A 27,153-nucleotide genomic window follows, 5' to 3' on the forward strand; every position below is an offset into this window, starting at 1 on the left:
GCTTTAGGACCTATCAATACTTTTGCAAACTATGAAGTGTAAACAATAAAAAATACAGAAGACTTCTAACAACAGAAGCCTGTGGCTCTGTCATCACCTCAGTCCAAGGTTATCTAAATATTATTTAATTTCTTAACAATAATCTGGAATATGGTTCAAAATATATTTTTCCTCCTATATTTATAGGAACAGTATAAATATTAAGAAAATAAAAAAAGTGATTTGACATATTCGATCCAACAGAAGAAAAATGCATTTTGCTGGCCAGGAAAGCCTGTAACTTAAGGTCTTCACAAAATCTAAATTTCCCAAAGCTAACCACATCTAGCAAATATCATGCCATCTGCCCTATTTCTGTTATCCCTCTGTCCAGATCCTTAAGTCAGAGTTATTGCTGTAGAAGTTGCCAAAAATGGTGTGGAGTCATTTGCAGATGCTGCCAAAGGTCATGTGTTAACACTTGCTAATGATGTCAAGCTACGAGACATATTTTAACTTTCTTATGAGGCTCTGTTGGCATTTGACACTTGATACAAAAAAAAGAGCATCTATTTTACTTTACTAAAACAACTATTCATTAGCGGGAGGTAGGAGAGGGAGGTTGGATAAAACCTTCCTGAAGAATTTTTTTTTCTTTCATTTTTGCATTGCATTACCTTAGCTTAAGCAAAGGTAATGCTTAAGCTAAGCATTACCTTTACCTTACCAACAATCAAGGTATTGTTGATAGGTATCACAAAAACAACAAAAACTGAATTCCACTACCTTTGAAAAAAAAAAAAAATCTTGGTTAAATTCCTATGCAAAGCAAAGAAAACATTCTGTCTGCTCAGTCATCTTGTACTGCAGCTACATGCCAGGAACTATTTTCATATCAACCCATGATGGTGAAATAACTTGTCCACTTGTATTACCATGACAGAGAAACCTGCTCTGTCTGTTTAAAGAGGCTTAATAAGGAAATCAAAGTGACAGATTAAAAGGTTGTTTTGGACTTGGTAGCATTTCAGTGACCTCGCTCTTTTCATTTTTAGTTTGATGCCTCTACACAAGAAATAAAAAAAGGTCCATTACCTCCTGAAACCAAGGCTCTTCTTTCTAAAGATTAAATAATGCACTTAATTTAAATAACCAAATAAATAAATGAATAAGAAAAGCCTGAAAGTCTGCAGGAAAAAGCTCCCATTATTTGCGTTGGTACTCAAACATATGGAGGTAATGGGCTTCTGTTTCGAAGCAGAAAATCCAAATAGGATTTCCGACAGTTTAATGCAGTGAATAAACTGAATGGTGCTTAATGTGAGAAATGTTGATACTCTGACAATAGTTTGTGTAGACATTATTGCTCAGTGTCTCCCAATTGTATATTGACGCAGAGGCTGCTGACAATAAATCACTGGATCCACCAGAGTGTATCCAGAGAGTAAAAAAAAAACAAAAAAACAGTTCAGACAACGGTCCAATGGAGCCCGACGTAATTGACAGATGAGTTCACTTTTCACTGCTATAGCTTTGAGCATTGAGGGTACCTGCGAATGAGTGTGTTGAAGTGTGCATTGTTTCAGGGGCCACAATTGTCTAATAAAACAAGTGATTAAATCATGGCAAAATATTTATTATGCACTTTTGGCAAAAATTATATTAATCCCAACAGGCTAGTCATATATAAATATTTCACTTGCAGTGTTAACTTACAGTACAGTCAAATTTAATACAAAAAACTTTTCCAACTTATCTTACTCTGTTACTTTGGTAAAATGCAGCCTAATTATTCTATTATTTTGGTAAAATTCAGCCTAATGAATCCACATGCAGGCAAATGTGACCCATATCTGACCTTTCCATGAACTCTTAAACGGCCTAATTTCGATCTTTTCAACACACCACACGCTTTCCCCTATCCGCACCAAATCCCCCGCCAGATTTATGCCGCTTTCGTATGTACAACTAAAATGGATACATAACTAGCTGTTTTCAAAGAGTCTGCAGTCTAACCAGTCTTGTCACATTTCATCTGAGTTTTACATCAGACATGCATCAATTCTGCACCAGAAGAAGCCAGACATGGTAAATCTGGACGTAAACAATGGATGGAAATTATAATTAAAACACTATGAAAGAATTCTAGGGCAATGAAGTGTATCACATTACAGGCACAAAACTCCTGGTCAAACAATCTATCCAGACAGACTCCTCTACAGAAGACGCAGTCCATACTCCACAAAAGATTATTGCTATTTGTACGTTGGGAACACTTTATTTGAAAGGGTGTGCATAAGATTGACATGACACTGTCATAAACATGACATAACACCTGTCATGAACATGAAGGAGTCTTTATGAATGTCTATGACTGTTGTCATGAAGTGTCATTCAGTAAATAATGACACCTTTAATGCAAAGTTGCCCTAAAAGTTGCATTCAAAGTCCATTAAAAGTGCCAACTTTGCATTAAAGTGTCATTATTCAGAAAATAATACAAAGTTGGCACTTTTAATGTCTATCAAAAATGCAAGTGTAGATATTTTACAAAGGTTGTGAAAAACATATCAGTGGATGTGAAAAATCATCTATTTAGTGCAATTCTGAAACATTTAAAACTTTACTGATATGTTAATAAGGTTCTGTCCAACATTTGTTCTCATATTGCTGTATGAATTTACACTGACTACTTCTGATTTATCACTATGCGTTACTATACTGGACCGAAAGGGTTGGTAATATGGCACAGCTGCTCAGAAAAGTAGCATGATAAACAAGCTAATAACTGAACTGAAATTTAATTAGTTTGAACCATTAAACAGAGCAGCATTAAGACATGTGCTCATCTTGAATGATTACAGTGTGAGATCGGTTATCCTGCATTAGCGTCTACAGTCTACTGAGAATATAATTCATGAGGAACAGACAGATTAAGACAAATGAAGTACAAACCCACATGATTTAACAAATTGGTATCATATTCTTCTTAACATAAATTAGAAATGGTTTAACTCTGTATAATAACACCTGGAAAGCTCAGCACTTAGAAGCTAACTGATCTGATCATTTCCTATTCAGAATCCCAAGGGATTTAGCATCTGCCAGCTTAATAAGTGGCTTCCCAGAAGCAGATTCATCCCAAAACTATCTGGCAGCTTAGACGAGACCTTAAGCATTATAATGGATTCTCAGTTTAGTATTCACAAATGCTACAAAAACAAAACATAAGTTTTGACTTTGTCATTTCTACTAAATCGAGCCCTGGACAAAATATAAGTATGACGTAAAAAGTACACAACAAATAGATATTCTGCAATCCTGTTATACTGAAGCTCACAGCAAAACAGAAAAAAAAAAGAATGTTGCTACATAAGAGTCAGAGCTGAGTTTAGCAGACCTATCCACACTGGATGATTCATGTTCTGCTGCTTCCTTGAGAATGACCAGAGCAACTAGGATATGGACCAGTGTCAAGAGCACCAGCTGTATGATTTTCCAAGAGGGCTGGGTGTGCTTGGCAGGAGCTCATGTCCTTGTCTAGCTGCCTTAGACATCATGCAAAGCAGCCAACAAACTTACATCTGTGTGCCTAAGGAAGTCCTAACAGTTGAGTCCAACTGGCTTTGTGTCATCAAAAATAAGAAAAGTTTGACTGTAATGGTCACGGACTGTAAAGATTTAAGAGGCTAAATATTTTCCTGCTGCTGAGAAAATGACTCAAACGTCATAATAATTTTACGCTGAAGATGGATGGAACAGTTCTAAAGTAGATCCAAGTTAAGTGGAAATGATGTTCGTTTATCAACAACACAAGAGTGGTTTACAAAACCTTCTGGATCAGATTTATTTGCTCCCAACAATTATTTCTGAAAACCAAAACTGATGGTTGAAATCTTCTGCTCATCATAATAAAACTCTTTAATAAGCCTATTAGAAGTACATTTAAATGATGTGAACTTGAACAAAGCAATATTTATGAAACAGAATATCACAGAGAAAAGTGTTTGCCTTTACACAGTGGCAAAGGAACTCACAAATATTTAGGGGTGGCTAAGAAGTTGACAGCGCTACCTTTTCACTTTAAGTTTTTGCTGTATACACCTAACATCAGTTTAAGAACCCAAGACACTCAGGAGACTCTTTCAGCGACATCAAAAGGCGAGGTAAAAAACAATAGTGTCACTGACATTTCCCCAAAGCCAGCACAAACAGAATTATTCACACACTGCTAGAGAAGTGCCATCCGATAACAGCGAGATAATGACACTTGGTGGAAGGCTGCTTTCTCAAAGCAGTTTAGAACTTGCTCGTCAGACGCTGGCAGTGAAGCCTGTCATGGACGCTGAGGAGGTTATCTTGGCATTTTAATCTAGCTTGACTGTGAAGGAGAAAATGCAGAAAGGTGATTTCCAGGGCTAGCAATAACAAGGACAGACACGCCTTAAAAAGAAAAAAAAAAGAACAAAAAATAAATAAATAAAAAAACAGAGCTCTGGATGCGAGTGGAGCAGTGTTCTCATTTACAGCGATGATGAGGGATTGCAGGCCCCGTTTACCTTGTCCCCTCTACCCTCATCTATCTCCATAGACTGACTTAAATGGATATTCTTGTTGCTGTTCCAATCCACTCCAGAGACAAATAATGCCGCATCATTTCAGTCAGATAAGGGAAATAGAGGCTGCATAATACAAGGGGAGTATTTACAATACTGATGCTACAGTCGTGATATGAAACAGATGAAATCAGAGAAAGTTAAATGTGGCTGTGAAAGAGTTTTAAAGCTTTTGTTTTTTTCATCATAATTTCATGTTAGATGGAAGAAGAGATGCTCTAGCACTGTAAGAATAAACCATTTTAAGGACCAGATTCTTCTATAATACATAACAACTGTTTTCAAATGATTGGCACATCAATTCAGGGCACATCCATCCATAAAGGATATTGATTAATCCTATTAGTTCATGAGTATTGAAATGGTACAAACAACAGATAGACACCACCCAGAGAGTGACAAAAATTACAACTGGATGGATAAAAAGATGGTTAATAATATGAATTAAAAGAAGAAAAAAAAACTTTATGCAACATAAGAAATGTAAAGCTTTGTTTTAACAAAGGTAAAAATAGCTTGATTGACATTTTGATAGCTTTTAGGCAGTATCTAAAAGGCTACAAAGAACAGCAGGATTTTTATATCCGGGGGCAGACAGGATTGAACTTTCACCTTGTTTTAGAATAAACATTAAATCAATTAAGATGCACAACCTGCAAATAATGTCAACTTAAACACCAAGAAAAAAAGTATAAACTGAATTCATTAAAGGTTTAATAAAATAATTTCAGCACATTCTAGATAGAGGTTGTGTCTCTTTGCTGTTAGAGCTGAAAATCTGGAAGTCAGATCTGTTCAGTATAATTTTCAATAACATTTTATCTTCTGTCATCTGCCATCAATATTGAGTGCTCACATCACCTTTTGCTTGCTTTATTACCTAGGTTTGTGGACAGTGGTTTTGCAAATGGCATTTAAAAGAATCTGGAAGATACGTTTACTCTTTGCTTTTTCCATATGACTCATTTTAGTAACACAGGGGCCTGCGCCCTTGTATAACTAATGAGCAGTGTTTAACCGTGATGTTTATCAGGGGACAGATCCTGCTGAAATATTCATTATGGGCCTGAGCAAAACATCTCTCAGAGCTTGGACATGGAGTCTAAAGGGACACATCAAAGGTGTTCTGTGTTTTCTCAAAAGTTCCAGTGAGGACATTTTCATACTCACAGAACACGTCGGGGCAGTCCAAACGAGAACGGGAAGAATTTCAGGGAAACGATGGGAGTTTTTATGGAATGATATCAAACAGAGCTAAAGTATCACTCATGAACAATGTGGGAAATAATGACGTACAATGACTAGCTAGAGTCAAGAAACAGATGTCTGTTGGGTAATGATTCAATTAATTTACAAAAACATATATATATATATATATATATATATATATATATATATATAAACCCAGCAGAACCTCACAACATGCAAATTATCCTTTAGTTATAAGCAAGGTTTAGCTCAGCTTAATATAAAAAAAAACGAGAAACACACATTAAGTAAATGCTTTGATGCAACACCACTTTTCAGTCGTCAATCTCACTTTTTAGTTTCACTTTTTGCATTAAGAGATAACATTGAGTCATCTGTCACACCAACAACCTTTTTCTTCATAATGACAACTAAGTTTCAACATGAGCAGTTTAGTCATCCATTAGTCATGTATCCCATCCAGATGTCTGGTGCAGAAGAGAAGGGGAGGAGGAGATAGCAGCAGGTGTAGATCTCTATGAGCCCAGCTGAGCTCTAAAAGGCAGTGCTTAACACCCACAGCTCCATCATCTGGCCTCTCCCCTGTCTCCACGAGCCTCTCGACAGCCCATTCCTCATCATTTACCCCTTTTTGGCAAAGCCCAGAGCCCTTCTAATGGGGTGCTCTGAATGCTTCCAGATGTTTGTTTATTTGTTGTGCAGCAACTGTAAAGCAGTTTGCTCTTTGCTTGGATCTGTTCCCATCGCTCCATTTTTATGTTTTATTTATTTTTTTCTTTTTCCGAGGGGGAGGGTACTGACAATGCAAAAGTGAGGTTCTGCTGGAGTTTTGGTGCGGATAACTGTCGATGTGCAATAAAATCCAACTTTCAAAGAAATGTGAGGTGCCCCCTGGGTGTCATCAGGAAGAAGTTTATTTTTCCTCTTTTTTCCCCCCTTTTTAAACAGTTTTCTTCTTGAGATTTAAAAAAAACAAACATTTGTGCACATTTTAAGATACATACATATAAAGTCGCTGAAAGGAGACCAAAAACAACAGGAATAAAAGGATCCATCAATCCATCCATCCATCCATCCATCCATCCATCCACCCACCCATCCATCCATCCATCCATTTATTTTCTGTACACCCTTGTCCCTAGCGGGGTCGGGAGGGGTGCTGGTGCCTATCTCCAGCTAATGTTCTGGACAAGTCGCCAGTCTGTCGCAGTATTGCAAGACATATTTCAGAGAATCTTTTTTTGTCTGTTTACTCCATTTAATACTCCAACTACAGAAATATGCCCTGAGTAAAAATGATTTAAAATCAGTAAAAAGGTTGCGACTAGTGTCTAGCATAACAGAACAAGTGAAAGATTTAATTGCATTTACACCTTTAGTTAGATCTATATAATTAATCTTATTTTAAAAGCAAAATATATTGTAAAGTCAGATGATAAAAACATCTTGAAATTAATAAACTATTCATTGCTTTTAAACAGAACATCTGTGATTTCCATAGATACATTTATTACAAAAATATGTTAACCGCATACTCAAAGTTTCCTCTTGAATGTTTACTTATGAAGATTAGCTGTATCAGCTTTGTTTCTGTGTCTGAGCTAAAGAAGAGGCCATTTGACTGCAGCTGCTGTCTAAATAAATTAACTTCCCTTCCAATCACTAGATGTGAAGCATTAGCTTGAAGTAATATTTTAGGACCAAACAACATGGATTTTTACAGATTTATGGAGTTAAAGTAGTATGTGTCTCTGCAATAACATTTTGACCACTAGAGTACTGCAATGATTCACAAGCAAAAATTGTTTTTTGTTTCTTTTTTAGAAAAATGTACATGACACGATCCCCACACATTTGCCAAATAGTAGTGGAAAGAATTAGAAGTGCTGGTGCACATCTGTGTATTAAAGAGTGACAACAACACGTTTGTATTTTGAAATGGAGTTTTTTATCAAATAGCCATTTACCACAGAGATGAATAACAGGGAGATTTTGCTATTGGTGCTTTTAAATCTATGTGTAGGAAGCCTACTGCTTTCTGATGGTATTTCTTCTTTCTTTTCTCCATGTAAACATTGGAACATCATTACTCTCTGGCCACTTTTGGCTGTCTTGGGCTCATGTTTTTTTTCTTTTTTTTTATTTGAATATGTTTTGTTATTTGTATTATGAATATGAACATATCCATTGTGAACAACAAGCCCAAATACAAATGGAGAAGAAAGGCACATGTCCCTTATGTGGTATTCAATAAAAATAGACAGATTTTTAAAAAAAGCTATCATGGAAATAGAAAAGAATGCAGTGTCATTGGCCATGGGTTAATCGTAAGGTACATACCATGCTTTGTGTAAGCGTAGTGTACTTTAGGCAGAGACTCCATTTTCTACAGCCAGATTTAGAGTTAAGCTGGCAGTTGGACCAGCACCAAGAGTTAGAGTCAAGGTGACAGTAGTGGAAGATCCTCAGGCCCCTCTGCCAGACTGTGTACGGCATTCTATGTCACGCTTTCACCAAAGTACACTAAAGCTCCCCCATTCTCCTTCACTTTGTCTTTTTGTCTAGTTTTCTCTTTCTTAATGTCTAATCTTCAACATTTAATGCTCCTTTTCTTTGTGACTTTTCTTGTTTGCCTTTTTCCAATTATTTTTTGCGATGAAAAAGTATACTTTTGAGTCTATAACCACACCAATAACACATTTCCTCTGTTACCCGTCAGCTCTTGTCTCTGTTGCCTTATTTTAACTCCTCCAGGTTGATTCCTTCACCAATCACGACAGGAGTTGTGGCCATGGTTTCTACCCCTCTCTCTCGGGCAGTGACCTGCCAGTGCTGCCCTGCTCTGAGAGCTTGTTGCTGCTGTAATTACCTCTGGCACCCAGGCTCTGGGGCTTCCACACAGGTGACATGGTGGGTGCAGACGACTGAAAAGAGGAAAGAGAGGTTCTTTCTGCGCTGTCCAGAGGAGGGATGTCAGAAATGCTGCAAGAATGAGGGTAGAACTAGATGGCCTCCCTATTACTCTTTTAAAATGAACTTTTTAAGCAAAGTCTGTCACTTTCACATATTGTAAACCCCTCTCCCCCTCCAAAAAAAACAAACAAAAAAACAGATTTGAATGCTGAGTTACTAAACATATGCTATAGTAGGGACTGATTACAAAGTACCTCACAAAGCTGAAAAAGCAGCAATGACAAGATAACTTTTTGTCATTGCTGACAAAATGACACTCAAGATTGACTAAAGAAAACTGTTTTTTTAGTCACTCTTTTTTTTAAGTGTGACTAAAAAAAACTAAAGCAAAGTTAAAAAGCTAAATGTAAAATGTGTCCAGAGACAAAAACATTGCAGTAACCTACTTAAAATCCTGCTGCATTTTGTCTGCCCTCTATTGTTTACATCCAGGTTTTAGCTGAGTAAACACAGAGGAATTACTGTCTGAAAAATTTTCTCTGTTAACGCAATGTTTCTGGCATTACTTTGTTCCCTCTAAATGAGAACATGCCGTGACCATCTAGCTCTCACAGTACAAAAAACTGCAAAGTTTAGGAGAGGATAAATAAATGCAGTGGAAAAAAACCCCAAAAAACTGTTGGGGTGGGGGCTTCCGGCAGGGACATGAAACGTAGGTGAAGGGCGAATATGAGGGTTGTGTTATCTAAGACTGCAGCACAACAGCATAAAAATAACAAATGAAGACTGTCATTGTTGCTCAGATCTAAGACAGAGGGGGGAAATATTCCACGTGTCAGATCCTTTCACCTTTAAATGGGCTGTTCTTAACCGGTCTGATTTTGACAAAGTACAAGGCATCTCTGTACTCGCATCTCGCAAGAGCTGCCACTGTCCTGGGTTTAACGACACAGATCTGTCCTTGGTACAACAAATGGGGCTGTTAGTTTACTCTGTGTAGGGCAGAGACACTCACTGCTAATAAGTCATTCAGTCAGTGGTGGTCAGCTCATTACAATAGCCACCATAAAAGACAGAAAAAGCTAGACTAAACTTTCACTTTTGGCAGAAACTGTTTAAAAATCTTTAACATGTTAAGATTTTTCATGAGTGCATGAATGGGGTATAATAAAACATCTAGATGAGATGAGATGATACACCTTACGTTCACAAGAGTGTCTTTTGCTCTGTCTTAAAACTGAAACAGTAACGATGTCTTGTGTTTTCACAAAATAAATCGGTTTTGTGATTCTCATAGGCTTGGTGTTTCATGTGTTTTAACCAAATATGATTAAATGCAGTCCAGACTCATTAACAATTGAGTTAGTTTGTTAATGTTAGCACTGCTGGGATTTCACTGTAACCTAGTCACATGATTCTCACAGCAATTAGATTGTTTCACAATTTTATATTTTTCTTCTCACTCAAGCAGGTGTTAGGGTGGTAATCCACAGTAATCTGTTAATTTCTGGTTCGAGATCCCACTCTGTCCATCTCTGTTGTGTTTATGGACAAGACTGTTCATCTTGTCATTGATGAATTGTCTGGTGGTGGTGGTCAGAAGGCCCTGTGGCGCCGGTGTATGGGAGACTTACATCTGTCAGACTGCTGCAGGCTACAGTCCAGTAGGTTGCTACCATCAGAGTGTGAATTGGTGAATAAGTGAATTTAGTGTGAAGTGCTTTGGGGTCCTCTGGACTTGATAAAGTGCTATGCAAGTACAGAGTATTTATCAATTATCTGAGAACCAAGAGAAAAAAAAACTTCAAAAATACCTTATTTATGTTAGGTATTGTAACTCCATATTCCCATAACCCCCAAAAGTTTGACTTACAGGCAGCAAATGATTTTAATTTGCTATAAAAATAAATTAATGAATAGAAACTGCAATATAATCATACAGAAGTCTTTCTACATAATATTAACTGAAATGCAAAACAAATGTTCAGATGAATACAAACTAGAAAACTGAAATATGTTTTTCAGAATGGCATGTAGAAAATCATGTCTGCTTTTGGTTAATCTTACATATGAGAAATGCATTATCAATTTAAATGAATAACCAATGTTTTTTTATTTGTATTCATTCTTACCTTAAAACATGCTTTAAGCTCAGAAGATGACCTTCAGGATTGATTTACAACATTGTGTCTTTTTAACGAATATGATGAGTGCACAGTCTGATGTTGAGAAGTTGCTATATAATTACAATAACTGACTACATTCAGTCAAGGTGAGGCCTAATCAATGTGTATGTCTACAGATCAAGGCTGCTTCATCTTGTGGTAGAAGTCTGTGCACCAACACTCAGATTTATTCCCACTATCAACTCATCACACAGACGATGAGATCAATAAGAATAGATAACATAACTTCAGCACATGCTCAAGTTCAGCAGATTCCCACCCTCTTCAGCTGGTAGGGGTATGCCCCAGATTTACATAATCCAAGAGCCTTGGCTCTCAATGAAGAATTTAATTTATGGAGTTTTGTGGTTTGCCTTGTTTAATTTGATATGAGAACAGACATCCTGACTGAAAAGTGAAAAAAAAGAAGAAAAAAAAAGGCTGATCGATTTGTCTTACCTTTGTGGTTTCTGGCATCTCTGGATCCTTGAGGAAGAGGTGTGTAGGGCAATGGGCGATTCTCTAATCCTGCCTCGTTAGGCAGCTTGGAGAGACAAGAAAGAGAAGAGAAGCAAATACTTAGAGCAAATAAGGTATGACAAGTATTATTGTAACCAGAATCTGGATATCACAAGTTTGGGCATGTTTGAACTACTGTAGCTGATTTAAGAAACATATAAACCAAGCCTTCATGGAAGGCTTGGACATAGACTTCTAAAAACTCCTGCTCTTTCTGAAACTCTGCCTTCAGGAAGTCATCACAACAGTGCTCCTCTATTAAACCTTTAACATTATTTTTACCAGCAATTCACGGAGAAGTAATTGGTATAATAAGTGCAGTTCCACCAGGGATTTGATAATTGCTGCTGGCTAGTCTGAAAGAACTTAGTGGGGGAGTTTGCAGGGAATGGCTGCTCTGTGAGGCAGAAGGTTAGAAACTGCAGCTCCGAGGAGGAGCTGCGCCTCGAAGGTGGCGTTTGGTCCACCCAGGCGTTTTGCGCAGCTGAATGGCTGCTCTAGGAGATTAAAGGATTTCTCAAACATGCATGAAAAAGTCAAAGCAGCACTCCAGGTATGTTTTTGATAGGAAGAATGACATAAAACTCAAAAAACGCTGGTTTTACGTAATACTGCCTCTTTAAATTCTTATATATCAGGCTTATTAGTGGACACTATGTGAACAAAGGTTTTTGATTTATAATACTTTGTAATATTAGTGTAGGTTTTACTGCAGTTGTCTTTTTTGAACTTAGTTTAGTGCTCTTATGAACGTAAGGTGTTTACTGTTTGTTACATGTATGAAAAGCAGTAAAGTTAAATCGAAATTGAAGTTCAAAATCCTCATGAAATTAGTACACATATATTTTACTGGGAAAATTTGACTGGCTTAAAGGCACAAAATAAAAACCTTAAAGCGCTGTTTCTTGTTCATGTAAGTCGAAAGAGCTTTGGGATTTCAGAAAACAAATTTGAACATGAAGCCCGAGAACTTCAACACTTTGCTTATTGAGGAGGATTTACATTGAAATACAACAGTATTTTCTCCTCTTGACTAAATGTAAGGACACCTTATTCAATGGTCCACAATTAAATGTCAAACAATCATGTATATGAACTCCTGAATGAATGTTTAAACACCTAAACAATTGTGATTTTTTTTTTTTTTATAAAAAAAATTAATGGTCTTCCACAATGCTCATGTTGATAGTGTTTGCTTTGTTATTCTTTGGTGCACTTTCAAGGACCAAAACATCCTCCTTCTTCCCCTTAGCCTTTTAGCCCGTGGAGCAGGCAGTTTATCGTGACACAGTGATATCTGATGCCTTTGCAAAAATACTTTCCTTTCCTGCAGGAAGGAATTCACAAGGCCTTTAATCATAGCAGGGGACTTAAATGACAAATACCTATTAGAAACTGTTTGGAGCTGCATTTTTTCCCCACCTCCTTTATTGTTGTTCCCATACATGCCCATGCATAACCTTGAAAAATGGAACGGTCGGTGCTGTTAAATGGAACCATATTCTTCATGGCCAAAAAGAGTGCTGTAAATTGAAAACAATCACATAATATGCTTTCAGATAGCATCTCTGATAAGCATTAAGGTTTGGCCAGCATGTGCCTTGTATTACACCGAGAAGAAAAATGGCAACATGCCTTACTTGAGGCCTTCCTACATATCTGCAGGAGTGTTTGAAAGAAACAGTCTGGAATAGGAATATTGTTTTGACAGCAGACCCACGACTCTCAGCCTCTGGAGTGGCTAAAACTTGATAAGCTCGCTCACTGCTTGTGAGAGGTACTTGTGTGGAATGAGTAACACAAACAGTAGAACAACCCAAAACGACAACATACAGTGCTAAATAAGAACTGCCACCTCTGATTTGAGAAAAACGGGCAGTGTCGGTTTAATTCAGCATTACAGCAGCACCTGCACAATGGAGACTGTAGTAAGCTTCATCCTGCTGCAGACAATCAGCATGATCCATCAGCTTTAAAAAAAAAACAAAAAAACTTTCTAACTTGTGCTTTCTGACATTTGGCTGCGATGATATAATTCCTTTTGGCAGTCACAACAAACGCAAAGTGTTTATGTCAATTATGAAGAGTTGCAATGAGTAATTCAGGCACTAAGATAGAAATCGTGAGCCTTGTCTTTCCAATCTACCTCCACGCATCTCTGAACCACAGAGTTGAGCCTCTGCTTGTCTGATTTCCTGATCTGCTTGAAAGATCACAAGACATGGCTTCTCCAGGCCTGCTTGGCCCTCAAAGGAACCTGCTAATCCTGCTGCTTGGCCACAAATAATCATCCTATGTGCCACATTATTAGCAGTACCACATAAAGACTAAATATGTGGATTAACAAAACTGGACAACTGGAATAAGATGAATATTATATGAAACTTATTACAACTGATTTTAGGCCATTCAGGTCCAGAATAATTTTAGCTCCTGTGATATTTTTCGGTTCCTATAACATTGAGTTTATTAAGGTTGAACTGAATTAACAGAACTGTTTGTATCAAGGTGCTATTTGCTGTAGATGGGTGCTATATAAATAAAATGAGTTGTAGCTCTGGTTGTATGTTGTTCAGCTGGAAGTCAAACCTCCACCTCTGCCTTAAATCTCAGGTCTTTTAACCATTCTTCTGGATTTACTCCGTCTTCCCATCAGCTTGTTTAAGCTGTCCTATCCTTGCTGATGAAAACCATTCCCACAGCATAATGCTGCCACCAACATGTGAACATGATAATGTGCTACTCTGTGAAACACAAGTAAAGAAATTGTTTCTGTTCCATAAAGTATTTTGTACAGCAAAAATACCTTTTTGTTCTGGAGTGATAAAATACCTGAGTTGAATTACTGTCTTTAATGTTTGATCACTTTTTGGCATCTTTAGAGAATATGTATACAGCAATTTTTAACTCTTGACACAAATATTTATTGGATTTACGTTGGACTTTGACTGGGTCAATTCAATGCATACATATTATTTGATCTAAACCATTACACTGAGCTGTGCGCTGCATGATTAGGGTCGGTGCACTGCTAGAAGGTAAACTTTGGATCGAGCCTCAATGTCTTTTGCAGAGCTTAACGGGCTTTCTCCTGATTGCCCACCTCATGAAAATGGAAAAGTGGAAAACTGTGGATCTCTCTTTTTTTTTTTTTTTTTTACAATGTAATGTATTTCTTTGTTTTGGTGCATAAAATAAAATCCAAATAAAATTTATTCAAGTATGTGGATGTAACACGACAAAATCTGGAAATCTTCTGGGTGTATTAACCCTTCCAAAAGGCATTATATGCACCATGTTTCCCTTGTCTCATCTGTTATCAGTCCTTTAGTTGTGCCAACTCTGAACAGAGGGAGGTGCTGCTGTGTCGTCTATTTAAGACTCTCCTCGAGTCCCCTTCTCCTCGTTCAGTTTCTCTGCTGTCCAGATTAGTCTGCTCATCAAGCTGAGCATTGTTTTAATTTGCTGGGCCTGGGGCATATGCTGAGTGTTCACATCATTATTGTCTCTGTGCAATGTGAGTTATCACCACAGCTTATGATAATGTGGCACAAATTTACAGGCTGGGGAGCACCATGGATTCTGAGATAATAAAGACTGGACAGGGGAACGGAAGGAGGGAGCGAGAGAAATGAGGAAAGTGTGTGAGGAAGAGACACAGAAAAAGGTGGCAGGAAAAGAGAGAGAGAGAAAGAGAGAGAAGCTCTGTTGGATGTCATTATGAAAGATGATTCCCATACTGGATAATACATCACACCAGTCCTGTCTGTCTTCTGTTTTTTCACTGTTGTTATGTGAATAAATGCTGATAAACCCGGAGGCAATAGTGATTATTAGTTCCAACATATCACCACGAGAGAGGGAAGCAGGAAGAGAATGACAGGGGAGGAGTAGAGACAAGCAGATCACAGAAAGCCTACCACCTCCAAGCTGGAAATCTCGAAACTGTGTGACACAAAAATGTAAGTCAGGAAAAACTGATAGATGTGAAGTTATTCACCCTCCCCACCCCCACCCCCACCCAAAGTTAGCAGTAAATTAAAAATCATGATTGGAGTTGTACAACCGTATGTCATGTTAGCTTCAGATAAATTAGTTATATTTGTCTAGAGCCTTTATGAAGTTGACTGTCACTGGAAAAGCACATAAAGTATAAAGTTTAATCACATTTAACTCTCTTTTTCCTTTTTAGGAATACCCGGCTATGAAGTCTCCCCCCTCACCCTGACCGGCTCATCCTGACACAGCTGGTCCCTGCCTTGCCTCACCTCTTCTCTCTCCTTTAAGACTGACCAGCAATACAATCTAATTACAGCCGCGCTACAGAGGGAGACCAGTGTAAACACCAGGCCTTTTTATCTCCTTATACATCTGGACAAGTAGACAAAGTGCTAAAAGGAAATAAATGTGGCCTGACAGCCACATCAAAGAGTTCAGCCAGAGGCTTACTGCTACTTAGGGCACAGGAATGTTGTTGCTAAGCATCAACCCGCAACCTATCAGGGTGCAAAGAGGGCCCTGTCCTGCCGAAGAGAGGGAAAAGAGCAGAAGAGGGGAGAAATGACGAAAAGAAAGAGGGAGGGGGAGCAAGGAAAAAGAGGGGGAGGGAGAGGAGTAAGGGGCTGACATTGAGGGGAGGCTAGGGACTCAAGGAGATTTTTGTAGCTTAAAGCAATTGTTGGAAGAAACAAGCCTTCTGTTTTGTTTTCTCTTGACACCATTTCTGCTTTTTGTGCTTGCAAAAGACATGTAGAAAAATGTCTTTTGATATGTTTTCTCTTTGGGTCTATATCAAAATATTTCTTTTGTGTCTGTGCATGGAACTTTTTTCACATCTTGTCTCTATAAACTGGTGCTCCTTTCTGATCATGTTAGAGATCAGAGGAGACACAACTTGTGAACTTATTTGAGTCAACATTTAATGCGAGCATGACATGTTCACTCCTCAGCTAAAAGGGATTTTTATATGATGCATGTCTTGTACTTCTAAAGCAAGAGTTACAGACAACAAAACAATGCAAAAATAAATAATGAAACCAAATAAGTTTGGGGGAATCACAAAAACATGCAGTGGCAATGAAAGGCCAGAAAGTGCTCATATTCATTGAGAAAAAATACAAATAAGATCCAGCAAAGTAAAATACTCCTGGAGGCAACTGTTTGCATTGGGTATGCCCCCCTTAAGAATGTTAGTAGTAAAAACAATTTAACTAGGTTTTTACATCCACTTCAAAATATTTGATGCAAGCGTGAGACATTCACTCCTCTGCCAAAGCTGATTGTTTTGTTTTTATGATGCATATTTGTACTTCTAGATAACTATATAAAAACAAAGAATGATAATAAGTAGCATAAGCTTGGGGGTGCTATGAAACATGCAATGAGAATAATGAAAAGCAAAACACCACAATAATATATATATATATATATATTAAAAATGACTTAATAACGTTGCAAATAGTTAAGTCTTCAGAAGGGAATTAGTTTCCTGTGATTTTATTTAGGGTTAAGTAAAGCATGGTGGTGGCACTATCATGCCATGGGGATACTGGAAAGATATCCCCAGGAAAGATGGTCTTGCAAATGCATGCCACACTTTTCAGATCTGTTTGTAAATATAATTATCGAAAGATATATCCTTTTTACTTTATAATTAGGTTCTGCTTTGTGTTGGCTTATCGCAAAGCATATAACAATAATTTGAAAAAAAAAAGATTGCTCTAATAATGATGGCTGCAATGCAACAAAATCTGAAGAGTGAAATTAGCATTAGCACTTTTTCAATATTTCTGGTATTTTACAAACACAAAAACATATTTAGGATAGGAACAATTATCCAAATGTATAATTTATTTGCTGGAATTACAACTAAAACGGTTTAAAGAACCATGCTCCTAAAATAATATTTTTACTGCTTTTATTTAACTTTACATATATAGTTAATGATTGTGCCTTCAGGGTGTAAGAAGAGGCTAATGAGCTTTAAACTGCTGTAGTGCACATGGAAAGTAATAATTCTGTTTTCTTTGGGAACAGCAGAAGGAAAAACATTTGATGTAACGGTGCCTGCACTTATGAGCGCAACAACAGTCGGCTTTTCTTTCTCTTTTTTTTTTTTCTTTTCACTCGGCAGGAAGGCTGCCAAGCTTGTGTTTAATGATTAACCAGTTCTACTCCAATGAGCATGCTCTGAGTAAATGTATCATGTGATCAGTGATCACAAGAGCAACTGTTCTGATGTTTCGCTCGAGGCACAGGGGAGCATGAAGTGAACCAGCAACAGCGGGACCTGGAGTCCTGTGGACGGCAAAGGTTGAGCACTGCTGGACGTTAATTGCCCACAGTGGTGACTCATACCTGGAATAGGACTGTATGTTTTTAGGTTGAAATTTAAAAAGTCATTTGACCTTTCCTGACGGTGTCCAGGACGTGTAAGTGATTTAAGGCCTGCATTACAGGTATACTATACAATTAGCTGGAAGGCATTTTGCTTATTTTGCCCAAGTTTGACCTTTTTGTTTCTGTAAGGCCTCCTGAAACAAAATTTAAAAAAAGACTTTTGTCTTCCTTTCTTCACTTTTGCATGAGACTCAGTTGATTCTTCATTTCTCACCAAATCCCAAAAATAAAAAAAAAACAGCAAAACATAAGACAGTAAAAGGTGAATGTTCTGTGCTACCCATGAGAATTTTTTTTTTTTTTTGTTACAGTTTTACCTTATTTCACTGCAGAGAAAAGTATTTTCACCTTCCCTTGTGTGATGCAAACAACACACATGGAAAAAAAAAGTACAGCAACTCAGGAGTGTGACATATAAGGCTTTCTGTTACGATTAGGGGCTGTAGCTAACGTCAGGGCTGTTTTCTGGAGTGTAGGATGTTAAATAATTGAAGACTATGGGAGCGGGCCTGTCACGCCGGCTTGTCTAGAATGTTTCCTATGCAATTAGACGCCAAGAGACATTTGAAGAGGCCCCACAAAAAGAGGCACAAAAAAGTGACATGTGAACTTAAAGGAAATTAGCTCTTCACACAAGTGAAATGTGAAGGTTACTTAGCAATGCTTAACTCAGACTGCGGCTGTGTGAAGTGTGTGTTTGACTCAGCCCCGATACCAAGACTGCGATTTTCTTTACTTTGAGCCGGCTTCAGTCAGTAAGATCACAGAGGGAATGAAAACTAATTTTGACTCAAGGCACACGGAGAGAAGAAGAGCAAGAAAAAAAAAAAGAGGAGACGTGTCGAAATAATGAGATCTCTTGATGTTTTTCTGGGAAGATATGGGATGATGCAGACAGATGCGCAACTCACATCTTCACCCAAGGACACAGACACACAAGCACCCGTTCATCGTTTAACTTCAACTTCAAAACACACAAAATTTGCATGCACGCACATTAGGAAGCCCACACACATCTCCTCAGATGCAAGAAACAGTGGAGCATGTGTACTTAAATGTTCACCTGACTTTATGAAAAAAAAGAAATAAATTAAAAACGGTTAGTTGATTGGTACAGATGGGGAGTTGTATTATGCAAATATGGTTTAGCCTTTGTTAATTACATTGAAAAACTCTGACCGTATGTTTAAAGTCAAAGGTTTGTCATAATTTCTTAAGCACTTCTTTTTTCTTGTGTTCTTTTTTTGTTTTCAAATCAATTAGTTCTCATATGCGTTCATGTTAAAAAGAACAAAGCACAATTAATCAAAGAGATCCAAAGCAGTGTGAAAAATAGAACAGAGGAATAGAAGAAGTTCAATTTAAAGTACATAATCCTAAAATCATTTTGTCATTTTAACTGTTTGAGGCAGAGAGCTGTGCAGCAGTCGAGTGATTCTGCTCATAATGATATAAACAGTTTTCGCAACAGCTGCAGTTCAGAAAGTTTATAGGAGTCTGACAATGTTCAGGCATTTTTTTTAATGCAGTGCCACTACAGAGACCAGTTCAGCTCCCCTCACTATCCTCTTCATGGCCTTTCCATCTGCCATCCAGCAGCTGGAGGACAGTAGTGAGATGCAGTTTTATATAGCAAGGGGTCCTCATTTAAATTTCAGAAATGGTGTTTTATTTTGAGACATTTTCCTCAACCAAAAGTTTAGCATTATGTATCATCGTATTTTTAAGTCAAGTAATGTCAGGTTTAATTATTCAGCACGTTTCAGCAACAAGGCAGATCAAAGTGCTGCACATAATAACTGATTAAGAAGCAACAAATAGACAAATTGCATTTCGTCAAATACCATCAGCAAAATCATCAAGAATAAATGTACATCAAATATACAAAAAATCTCAATTCTCCAGTTATTTTTAATGAAAGGCAACTTACTTGAACTTGAATATGATTTTAATGTCCCTGCTCTACTTTTTTTAATTAATACCTGCTGAGTTTAATAATTTTTATTTCAAATTTCAGAATGCTGATGGCCAGGTAATAAAGGTGACAGTAAGCTGGTAGAATTATCAAATCGGGCTCTTTAAAATCTACTACAACATCTAATTTTTGAGTTATGGTTGTAAGATTCTTCAAATATTATTAGATTAATTATTTTATAGTAACTCCAACATTATAAAATTAAACTCTTTTCTGTTTCATATAACACAAACAGGTTTAAACAAATTTGGCCTGTCCATTTCTGCTCCTCTACTGACTTACCACAAATTCTTGAGCTCCTGCACTATTACCTTGAAGCCTGAAAAAGTGGCACAAACGAAAATGTATTGCCCTAAATTAAGTAAAAGATGAACAGTGAAGTCTTTTATAACCACAGTCGATCTGGGGTTCAATTAAGACTTCATTTAGGTACAGGTCTGGATTACGCTCCACCATTTTTGAGACTTAAGGGATTTAAGGTTAAAAATGAAAATCAAGCTAACATTAGATGCACTGTAAACTATGTAACAATTTTGTCATTGAATTAGGATGGTAAAGTGATGTTTCACAGTGATTGATCTCTTACATTTTGTGATGCCAGTCTTCATCCATTCCACATTTTGAGGACAGTATAGTATGAGTGTTGTTCTTTTTTTGTGATACAGAACGCATTTCAATAAACAGATATTCATCTGTGTTAGAAAATATTACACCTGTAAATAAAGAACATTAGTATGCTCCCCATCCATCTCTGCTTGCCTCCGATCCCTGACAACCTTTCAAAGAACTTTCTCACATCCGCTTCTCTGAGTTCTTCGCAGCAGTGATAACGCTGTCATCTTCCACACCTATCATAAGTCACAGGCAAACGACCCAGATCGTCTTTCGTCAGACAGAAGCCTCTGCGGGCCTGTAAGCTGTATCATTACACCATGTCATCTTTATGGCAAGGAGCACAGCCCGGCTCTCTAATTACACTCGGCTTACTCCATTTACCCAGACAAGGATGGAACAGCAGGCAAACAAAGCATTAAAAATGAAGTGCTCTTTTTTTTTTTGCTCTACGGACGCCTGTGTCGTTCTGCTGGTGGCCGTTGTCATCCTCTGGATGTTGTTGTTGTTTCTGCAGAAGCTGTGGAGGAGCGATAGCAGAGGGCACAAGCCACCGTGTGCCTTCCTCTCCTCCCCTTTTTGACTTTCCCACATCCTCCTCCTCCTCTTCTCCTCAACCCTTCCGTCAAAAGGACTTATGAAGGTGAGTGGCTGTGTGACAGGCCGGGAATAAAAGAGACAAACCAGGGATAAAAATTAAATAAAAAGTAGCTGTCTTAAACAGTAATTGCACTCCTTTGCTGAGCATGCTTTCAGATATATAAACCTGATTTACTGTCGCTGTTGCTGCCACAAATCAGACGGCCCTCTGAGAAACACTCATGCTATGAAATTGTTTAATCTCATCAAGTTCTGCTTTCGCAGCAGGCTATAAATCACGTAGTCTTTGTTATCATAGACCTCCATGAGCGCCTGTGAGGCAGGCAATGGATCGTGGGTATATATAATCTTGACTGCGCAAACAGCGGGGCCTGTGCAGCCTGAAATACTTTCATATTAGCCGCGGTGCAGCTGGCGGAACACGAGCGCCCTGATGGATATCTCATTTCCTGCGCTCTGCATCTATTCCCAGCAAATTATTACTGCATAAATTTCTTGTCAACAGAAACGGCCAATTAATTAAGTTAAAATGCACTCATGATCACGTCTACGCACTGCACAGGAGAGGCGAGGTGATTTTTCACCGCAGCAAATTTACCACAGGGGTCACTGCAACATACGGCTTTAAACTTTGTCATAAAGTCGCGGACGAGCTAGTATCTACACGGGAGCTGCGGTCTGGACTGAAGCCTGTGACATATTTGCATAAAGTATTTCTATGTGGAAATGCTGGAGGACGACAGCCGGGGGCAAGGGAATGAAGTTTACAACTACAGACACAAAATGTCCGCCAGCCTCTGCCTCTGCAGTGTTTTATCAAAGACGACCACATAGGATTGGATAGAGATCATGGAAGCACCTTTGCCATTTAAGATACAAACTACACGTTTAAGAGAGCTCGCGATCTGAATGAATTATTCATTATGTACTGGGGGTGGGAGGGAGTTTGCGGGGGTGGGAGGTTGGTGGTTGTTTATTCAGCTTGGGCCGTTTATCAGACAGTGAGGATCCCACGGCGGGGATGAGCTCGGAGATTTATCTGTGCTCGGGCTCCAGAGCAGATAAATCAAGGGGTGTAATCATGCTCTGAGTGGCCCAGCTGTGACCTCGTGGTGAACTAATGACACAGGGATATCTAAGCCCCTTTTCCTGTTTCTGGGTTAGGCCCTCAGGTTAGCCCCCCTCCTGTCAAACACAAAGCTAAAGAAAGACAAGGGGGGGAAACTTGAGGTCCTTCGTGTCTCTTTGTCCTGTTTATGAAATGCAGACGAGGACGATTGTTCACCTTCCGCTAAAAATAACAGCGATGTAAAGACGTGAGGGCAGAATCTGCTGTACAACAATGTTTGCTCAAACAATAGAAGCCACTATCGATTGCAGGTATGTACATACAAGCCACTATTCACAAGATACAACTGCTTGGCTGAGGAAGTCTCCTGTTCCCTCCTAGAGCAAAAGCTTTCTCCTGGACTGAGCGTGCTCTGATTTATCATGTCTTCTGCTAGCAGCCTGTCCGCTGATTAAGCCAGTGGAACTTTGTTTCACTCTCCTCTCTCTTTAATCTGTCTCTCAGTGAGATAAATTAGCCGGTGCCGTGCCAGGTCCCCCCCAAACCCTCCGCCCTCCTCCATCTCTTCCTCCCCCTTCTGCTTTTCTCTCTGTTTATCTTTTCTGTCTGTCACATGTTGAGAAGAGAACAGACACATGTGCTCCTATGCTGCGCCGTCGGAAGACAGGGCTGGGCGACGTCCCTGGTCAGATTTAGACAAGAGCATCCGTGAGTGAGGACAAGAGGAACAAGTGTGTTTTTCCGGTCTTTTTCCCTCCTTGAGAACATTCTGTCAAACAGTACCGTTCTCCTTGGCCACTTTTAAGCTCTTTGTTGTTAACTAATAAATCACGATGTATTTATGATCTGTTATCCTGATTCTTAGCGTTTAATGGCGCCGTTTAATGTTGGTGAATTAAGGCAGGATTTTATTCACCAGGCTGTGGGCCAAAGAGAGGCCTGTGTGCCTGTGAATGTTTTTCCTTCTCCACTCTCGCCTGGGTGGTAAATCATACTCATTGTCAGGCTGTGCTAAGTTAGTGTACGTCATTGGGGAGAGCAGGAAGCACTGGACATAATTCTGTCCGTCAGTTTAATTTATTGTATTGGTAGCTTTGTAATCTCCGCCCCATAAATTGTGGGCTCTGACACACAGGAATGTGGTCTTAAAGGAAACGTTCATCAGGACTTTGGACAGGAATGGACTTTCTTTCTCCTTGATTTTTTCAATGCAACCTTCAAATCTTGAGCTTATTCTGCTAGTCCCAATAACAGACACATTTTGGCTGGTTATAAATTACATCAAAGACTATGAACAAAAAAAGAGAAAATTCATAAAAGTGGGCGAAAATAATTTATATGACAAAAGAAGAGGTTAGAGGACAAAACTTTGCTTAGAGATTTTTATTCTATGTAAAATATAAGGCTCAATACCAACATGAGACCTAGCACAAAGGCAAAGCTGCCGCATCTGCTTTGCAGATAGTCCATTTGGCTTCCATTTCATGCAAGTGAAAATAAATCAGGCAAGGCATCTCAATGTTAGGCCTGACTTCTTAGGTCCAACAAATCTTTAACATGAGATTAAGGCCTCTGAGCAGTCATTAATCTTTAGATGAAGGAGGAAAATACCAGAGCACTGCATGGGAAATATGTTTTTACTGAGTCAGAACTGAAGTGCAGAAAAATGTGCAAAACACATTGAATAACATTCTGATCAGTCACTCAAATAAAGCACAAGTTCCAAGCTCTAGCCATAACTACATGAAAAAGCAAGTGTGCAGTGGTTTCATGTATAAAGTTATATCAGGGTTTTAAACATCTTATGATTGAAAACACACCTAAAACGTTTCTTCTTACCATTCCTGTGTATTAAAGTCCTTTCATGGAGATACCAGAGAAAATGCTGGAATGATAGGAGCACTCTCTGGTTGCATGGAGCACAAAGCAACACAGCATTGCCCCACCCCAGCCTGTTGCTGTACAATGTGGAAATGCTAGCCAATTGCTGACAACACAGACACATTGTGCTGTTTGGAAATATGTTCATACATTCATACATCTGACATTCATACATCTGTCAGACCGTCCACCCAACTGTTTGAGTAACTGGAGGGAAACTTGCATAATCCTTTCCCAAGCTCCCCTTAAAGTAACACTTTTAGAAATCTATAGTTAGTAAGTGTATTGCACTTCATGGTGCTCAGTCTGTAATCGAAGTGGACTACTCAAAGCAGACGTCCACCAGACATATCCGCACAAAGGTAAATTTTTATGCCTGCATATGCATACTTTGTGTTGCACAGTAAACTCCTTGGTGGGAAACATTATTCACATTAAACTGTTTTGTACGCAAAAAGTCGCTGCAACAAGTCGCAAGGATGCACATTAGCCAGACTGCCACTTTGTGCCGCACAGTTGTGCGATGGCTGCTCTGATGAAGAAGAAACTGGGCACGGTGCTCACCTAGATCATCTAACTTGCCAGTATCAATTTGATTGTGGGAATGAAGCAATATATCAAAATAAATGTATGCAAGCAGTAACTCAGCAGAAGTTTATTTACATAAAACATCTATGAAAAATACATCTTCCTTCAATTTCTACAGAACACAGAGCACATTCTGGGAATTTATTTGGGTGTAATAAAAGGTTAATAGTGTCAGCTGCTCCATGTCAACAACAATGAATGCAGACCAAAACAAAGCTGCCAATCACACTATAAAACATGCATATATTCCAAGGCTTAGGTCCCCTTTGTGAGTTTAACCTACTAAAGGCAATGCCTGCTTTACAAGATGCTCACTCAGTGGATACAATTGTGCATAGCATAAAAGGAAACACAGACTATGAAAACCTAAGAATGAACCACATTTCTCTGTAGCCTTTTCAGTGCTTTGCATTTACATATCAAGCCACCAGGCTCATATGTAAACACATTCTATCAGATACCACCATCGTAGCTATTGAAAGCCATTTCATTCCGCTTATATCTCCCACAGTATGCAGCATTAGACAAAGAGAACGAGGACAGACAGAGACATCTCATGTCATCACCCAAGAGAGATAATGGGATTGTTATACACCCTTGATCACAGACACTCTCACGGCATCTTGCTCTGTTTTTCACTCTTTCTTTGTCTCAGTGCTCTTAAAAGTCTCCCTATCGCAAAGAGACGCATTGCACAAGTAAAAATTCCAGCACACTTCAGTATGATAGCTCCTCTACTCTTTCAGGGTTTCATCTCAATAGCTTTTTTATCTGAGCTCTTCAATTTGCAAGCCTAGCTTGAAGGCAGCTCCTCCTGATATGTTAATTGCAGGGTACTTAAGCGCTAAAAGATTAACATAAAACCCTTTGGAAACAAGCTAATAGTTTATGATAATTTGTGCATGGCCTTTGTCTGTCTATCATTACATTGCCTCTAGCTGTAATTTTATCAAGGGGTTGTAAAATATCATTTAAACAAGTTCACTCTCAGATAATTAATAGCAGAAACTGCATTATTCAATTGAGCCACCCTGGCACTATTAACAATATGGCAACTGAGCTATAATTAAAGTATTTTATTTTATTAACCTATTCATAACGTTGTGCAAATGATGACACAGAGAGGCTTTTCTTTCTTGCTTAAGCACTTTCACCAGGGCAATTACAGCAGCCGGGGTCGTCTCCCCTGTTAGTCGAGCTGATTGAAGCTTTTCAATTAGCATGGCTTGTGTAGCACACACACAAAAAGACGATACACATGCAGAGGAGAGGCCCAAAAGGACAAGCAAACCGCTGAGATGACAAATGCAAGTTTATACTGCTGTCTAGAAATGAGATATTTGGATAAAAACAAAAGTTTAAACCATATTTAGGGTGTTTTCCCACTTGATAGACTGATGGGCTTTGACCAAAATTACAACATTTGCTACATTTTCAGCTGGTGCAGTTTGTTTTCTCACTCCACTGTGTAAAACATACCAACCTTTTGGAAAACCTGTTTACCCAAATGCCTGTGGTGGCACTGCACAAGGAACCACTGCAGGACATAACATGAAAGAAGAAGACATGGAGTGCAACTTCTTTTTTCACAATATTCACATGAAAATGGAGCGATGTTAGATTTTAGTGGTTGTAGGATTTTTCCCTTTTGCACCTTTGTTTTGGTTGTATTGTCCTGGTCTATAATTTGCCTCCTGCTTTTTGGAGTGGTCTCCACGCCGCTTGGCATTCACATATGCATTTGAACCGCACCAGATTTCACCTACAACCAAACTGAGACCCAGGATTTCAGTGGGCCAGAGTTCACTTTTTTTGTCCACATCAGAGTTCGATTACACATTCACATTTTCTAGGCAAATAGTTTGATTAAAAGTGGAATAAACAGATTTGATGTGAATGCACCCTTAAATCAAATGAGGAAAGATCTCTGTGAAATGATAAGAGAAGCACCTGCATGAGACTACCATAATAATGCCATAGGTTGAAACTTCCATATAACGTATAAAAGAATCAAATGTCTCATAGCCAAGGAAATTCGGAAATAAACACAAATATGCAAGAAATGTCACATTTAATGTTGGGAACATTTGTACAAGTCATTTTCAACATACCTGTGACTTTATACAGTATGCACGTTTGGGAGACACGCTGGCCTCTAACAGGCGCACACACACTTTCTCTCAGACAAACCACCCCTCTCATGAATAATACAAAAACTCCTTTCACCAAACAGCTCAAATAGCTATTCATTCATCTGCATACCTGCCGCCTTGCAAAATGATTGGCCCACCATTACCACTGGATCAAAAAAAAAAGAATAGAAAGAAAGAAATGTTCCCCAAACAATTTGCCTCAAAATGAGACAGGAATGATTCTGTTCTTTTCAGTGCCAGAGACAGGGCCCTGTGCATAATGATGTTAGCGTAATGGGGTGACAGATAGACCGGGAGACCATGACATTAGCATGAGAAACGCACCAGTGAGCAACCGCTCAACTGTGGTCTCAGAGGGCCCTCAGACATCCACTCTGAACATCGTTTGTCTCACAGCTCTACGAGCCTGACAAATGAAGACATGCCGCGTTTTATGTCAAGCGATATACCACTCCACTTAGAAAACACATGACTT

General features: G+C 38.6%; 1 protein-coding gene across 2 annotated transcripts in view; it reads right to left on the reverse strand.

Moving 5' to 3' along the window:
- The window catches only part of lrmda (leucine rich melanocyte differentiation associated), a 239,315-nt gene that overhangs the window by 16,164 nt on the left and 195,998 nt on the right, over positions 1 to 27,153 (reverse strand). For both annotated transcript variants that reach the window (XM_032553895.1, XM_032553896.1), the window contains one exon: positions 11,342 to 11,426. In XM_032553895.1, coding sequence (XP_032409786.1) covers positions 11,342 to 11,426 — 85 coding nt within the window. The remainder of the gene's footprint in view (positions 1 to 11,341; positions 11,427 to 27,153) is intronic.

This window comes from Xiphophorus hellerii, chromosome 22, assembly GCF_003331165.1.
Source record: "Xiphophorus hellerii strain 12219 chromosome 22, Xiphophorus_hellerii-4.1, whole genome shotgun sequence".
Classification (NCBI taxonomy): domain Eukaryota; kingdom Metazoa; phylum Chordata; class Actinopteri; order Cyprinodontiformes; family Poeciliidae; genus Xiphophorus; species Xiphophorus hellerii.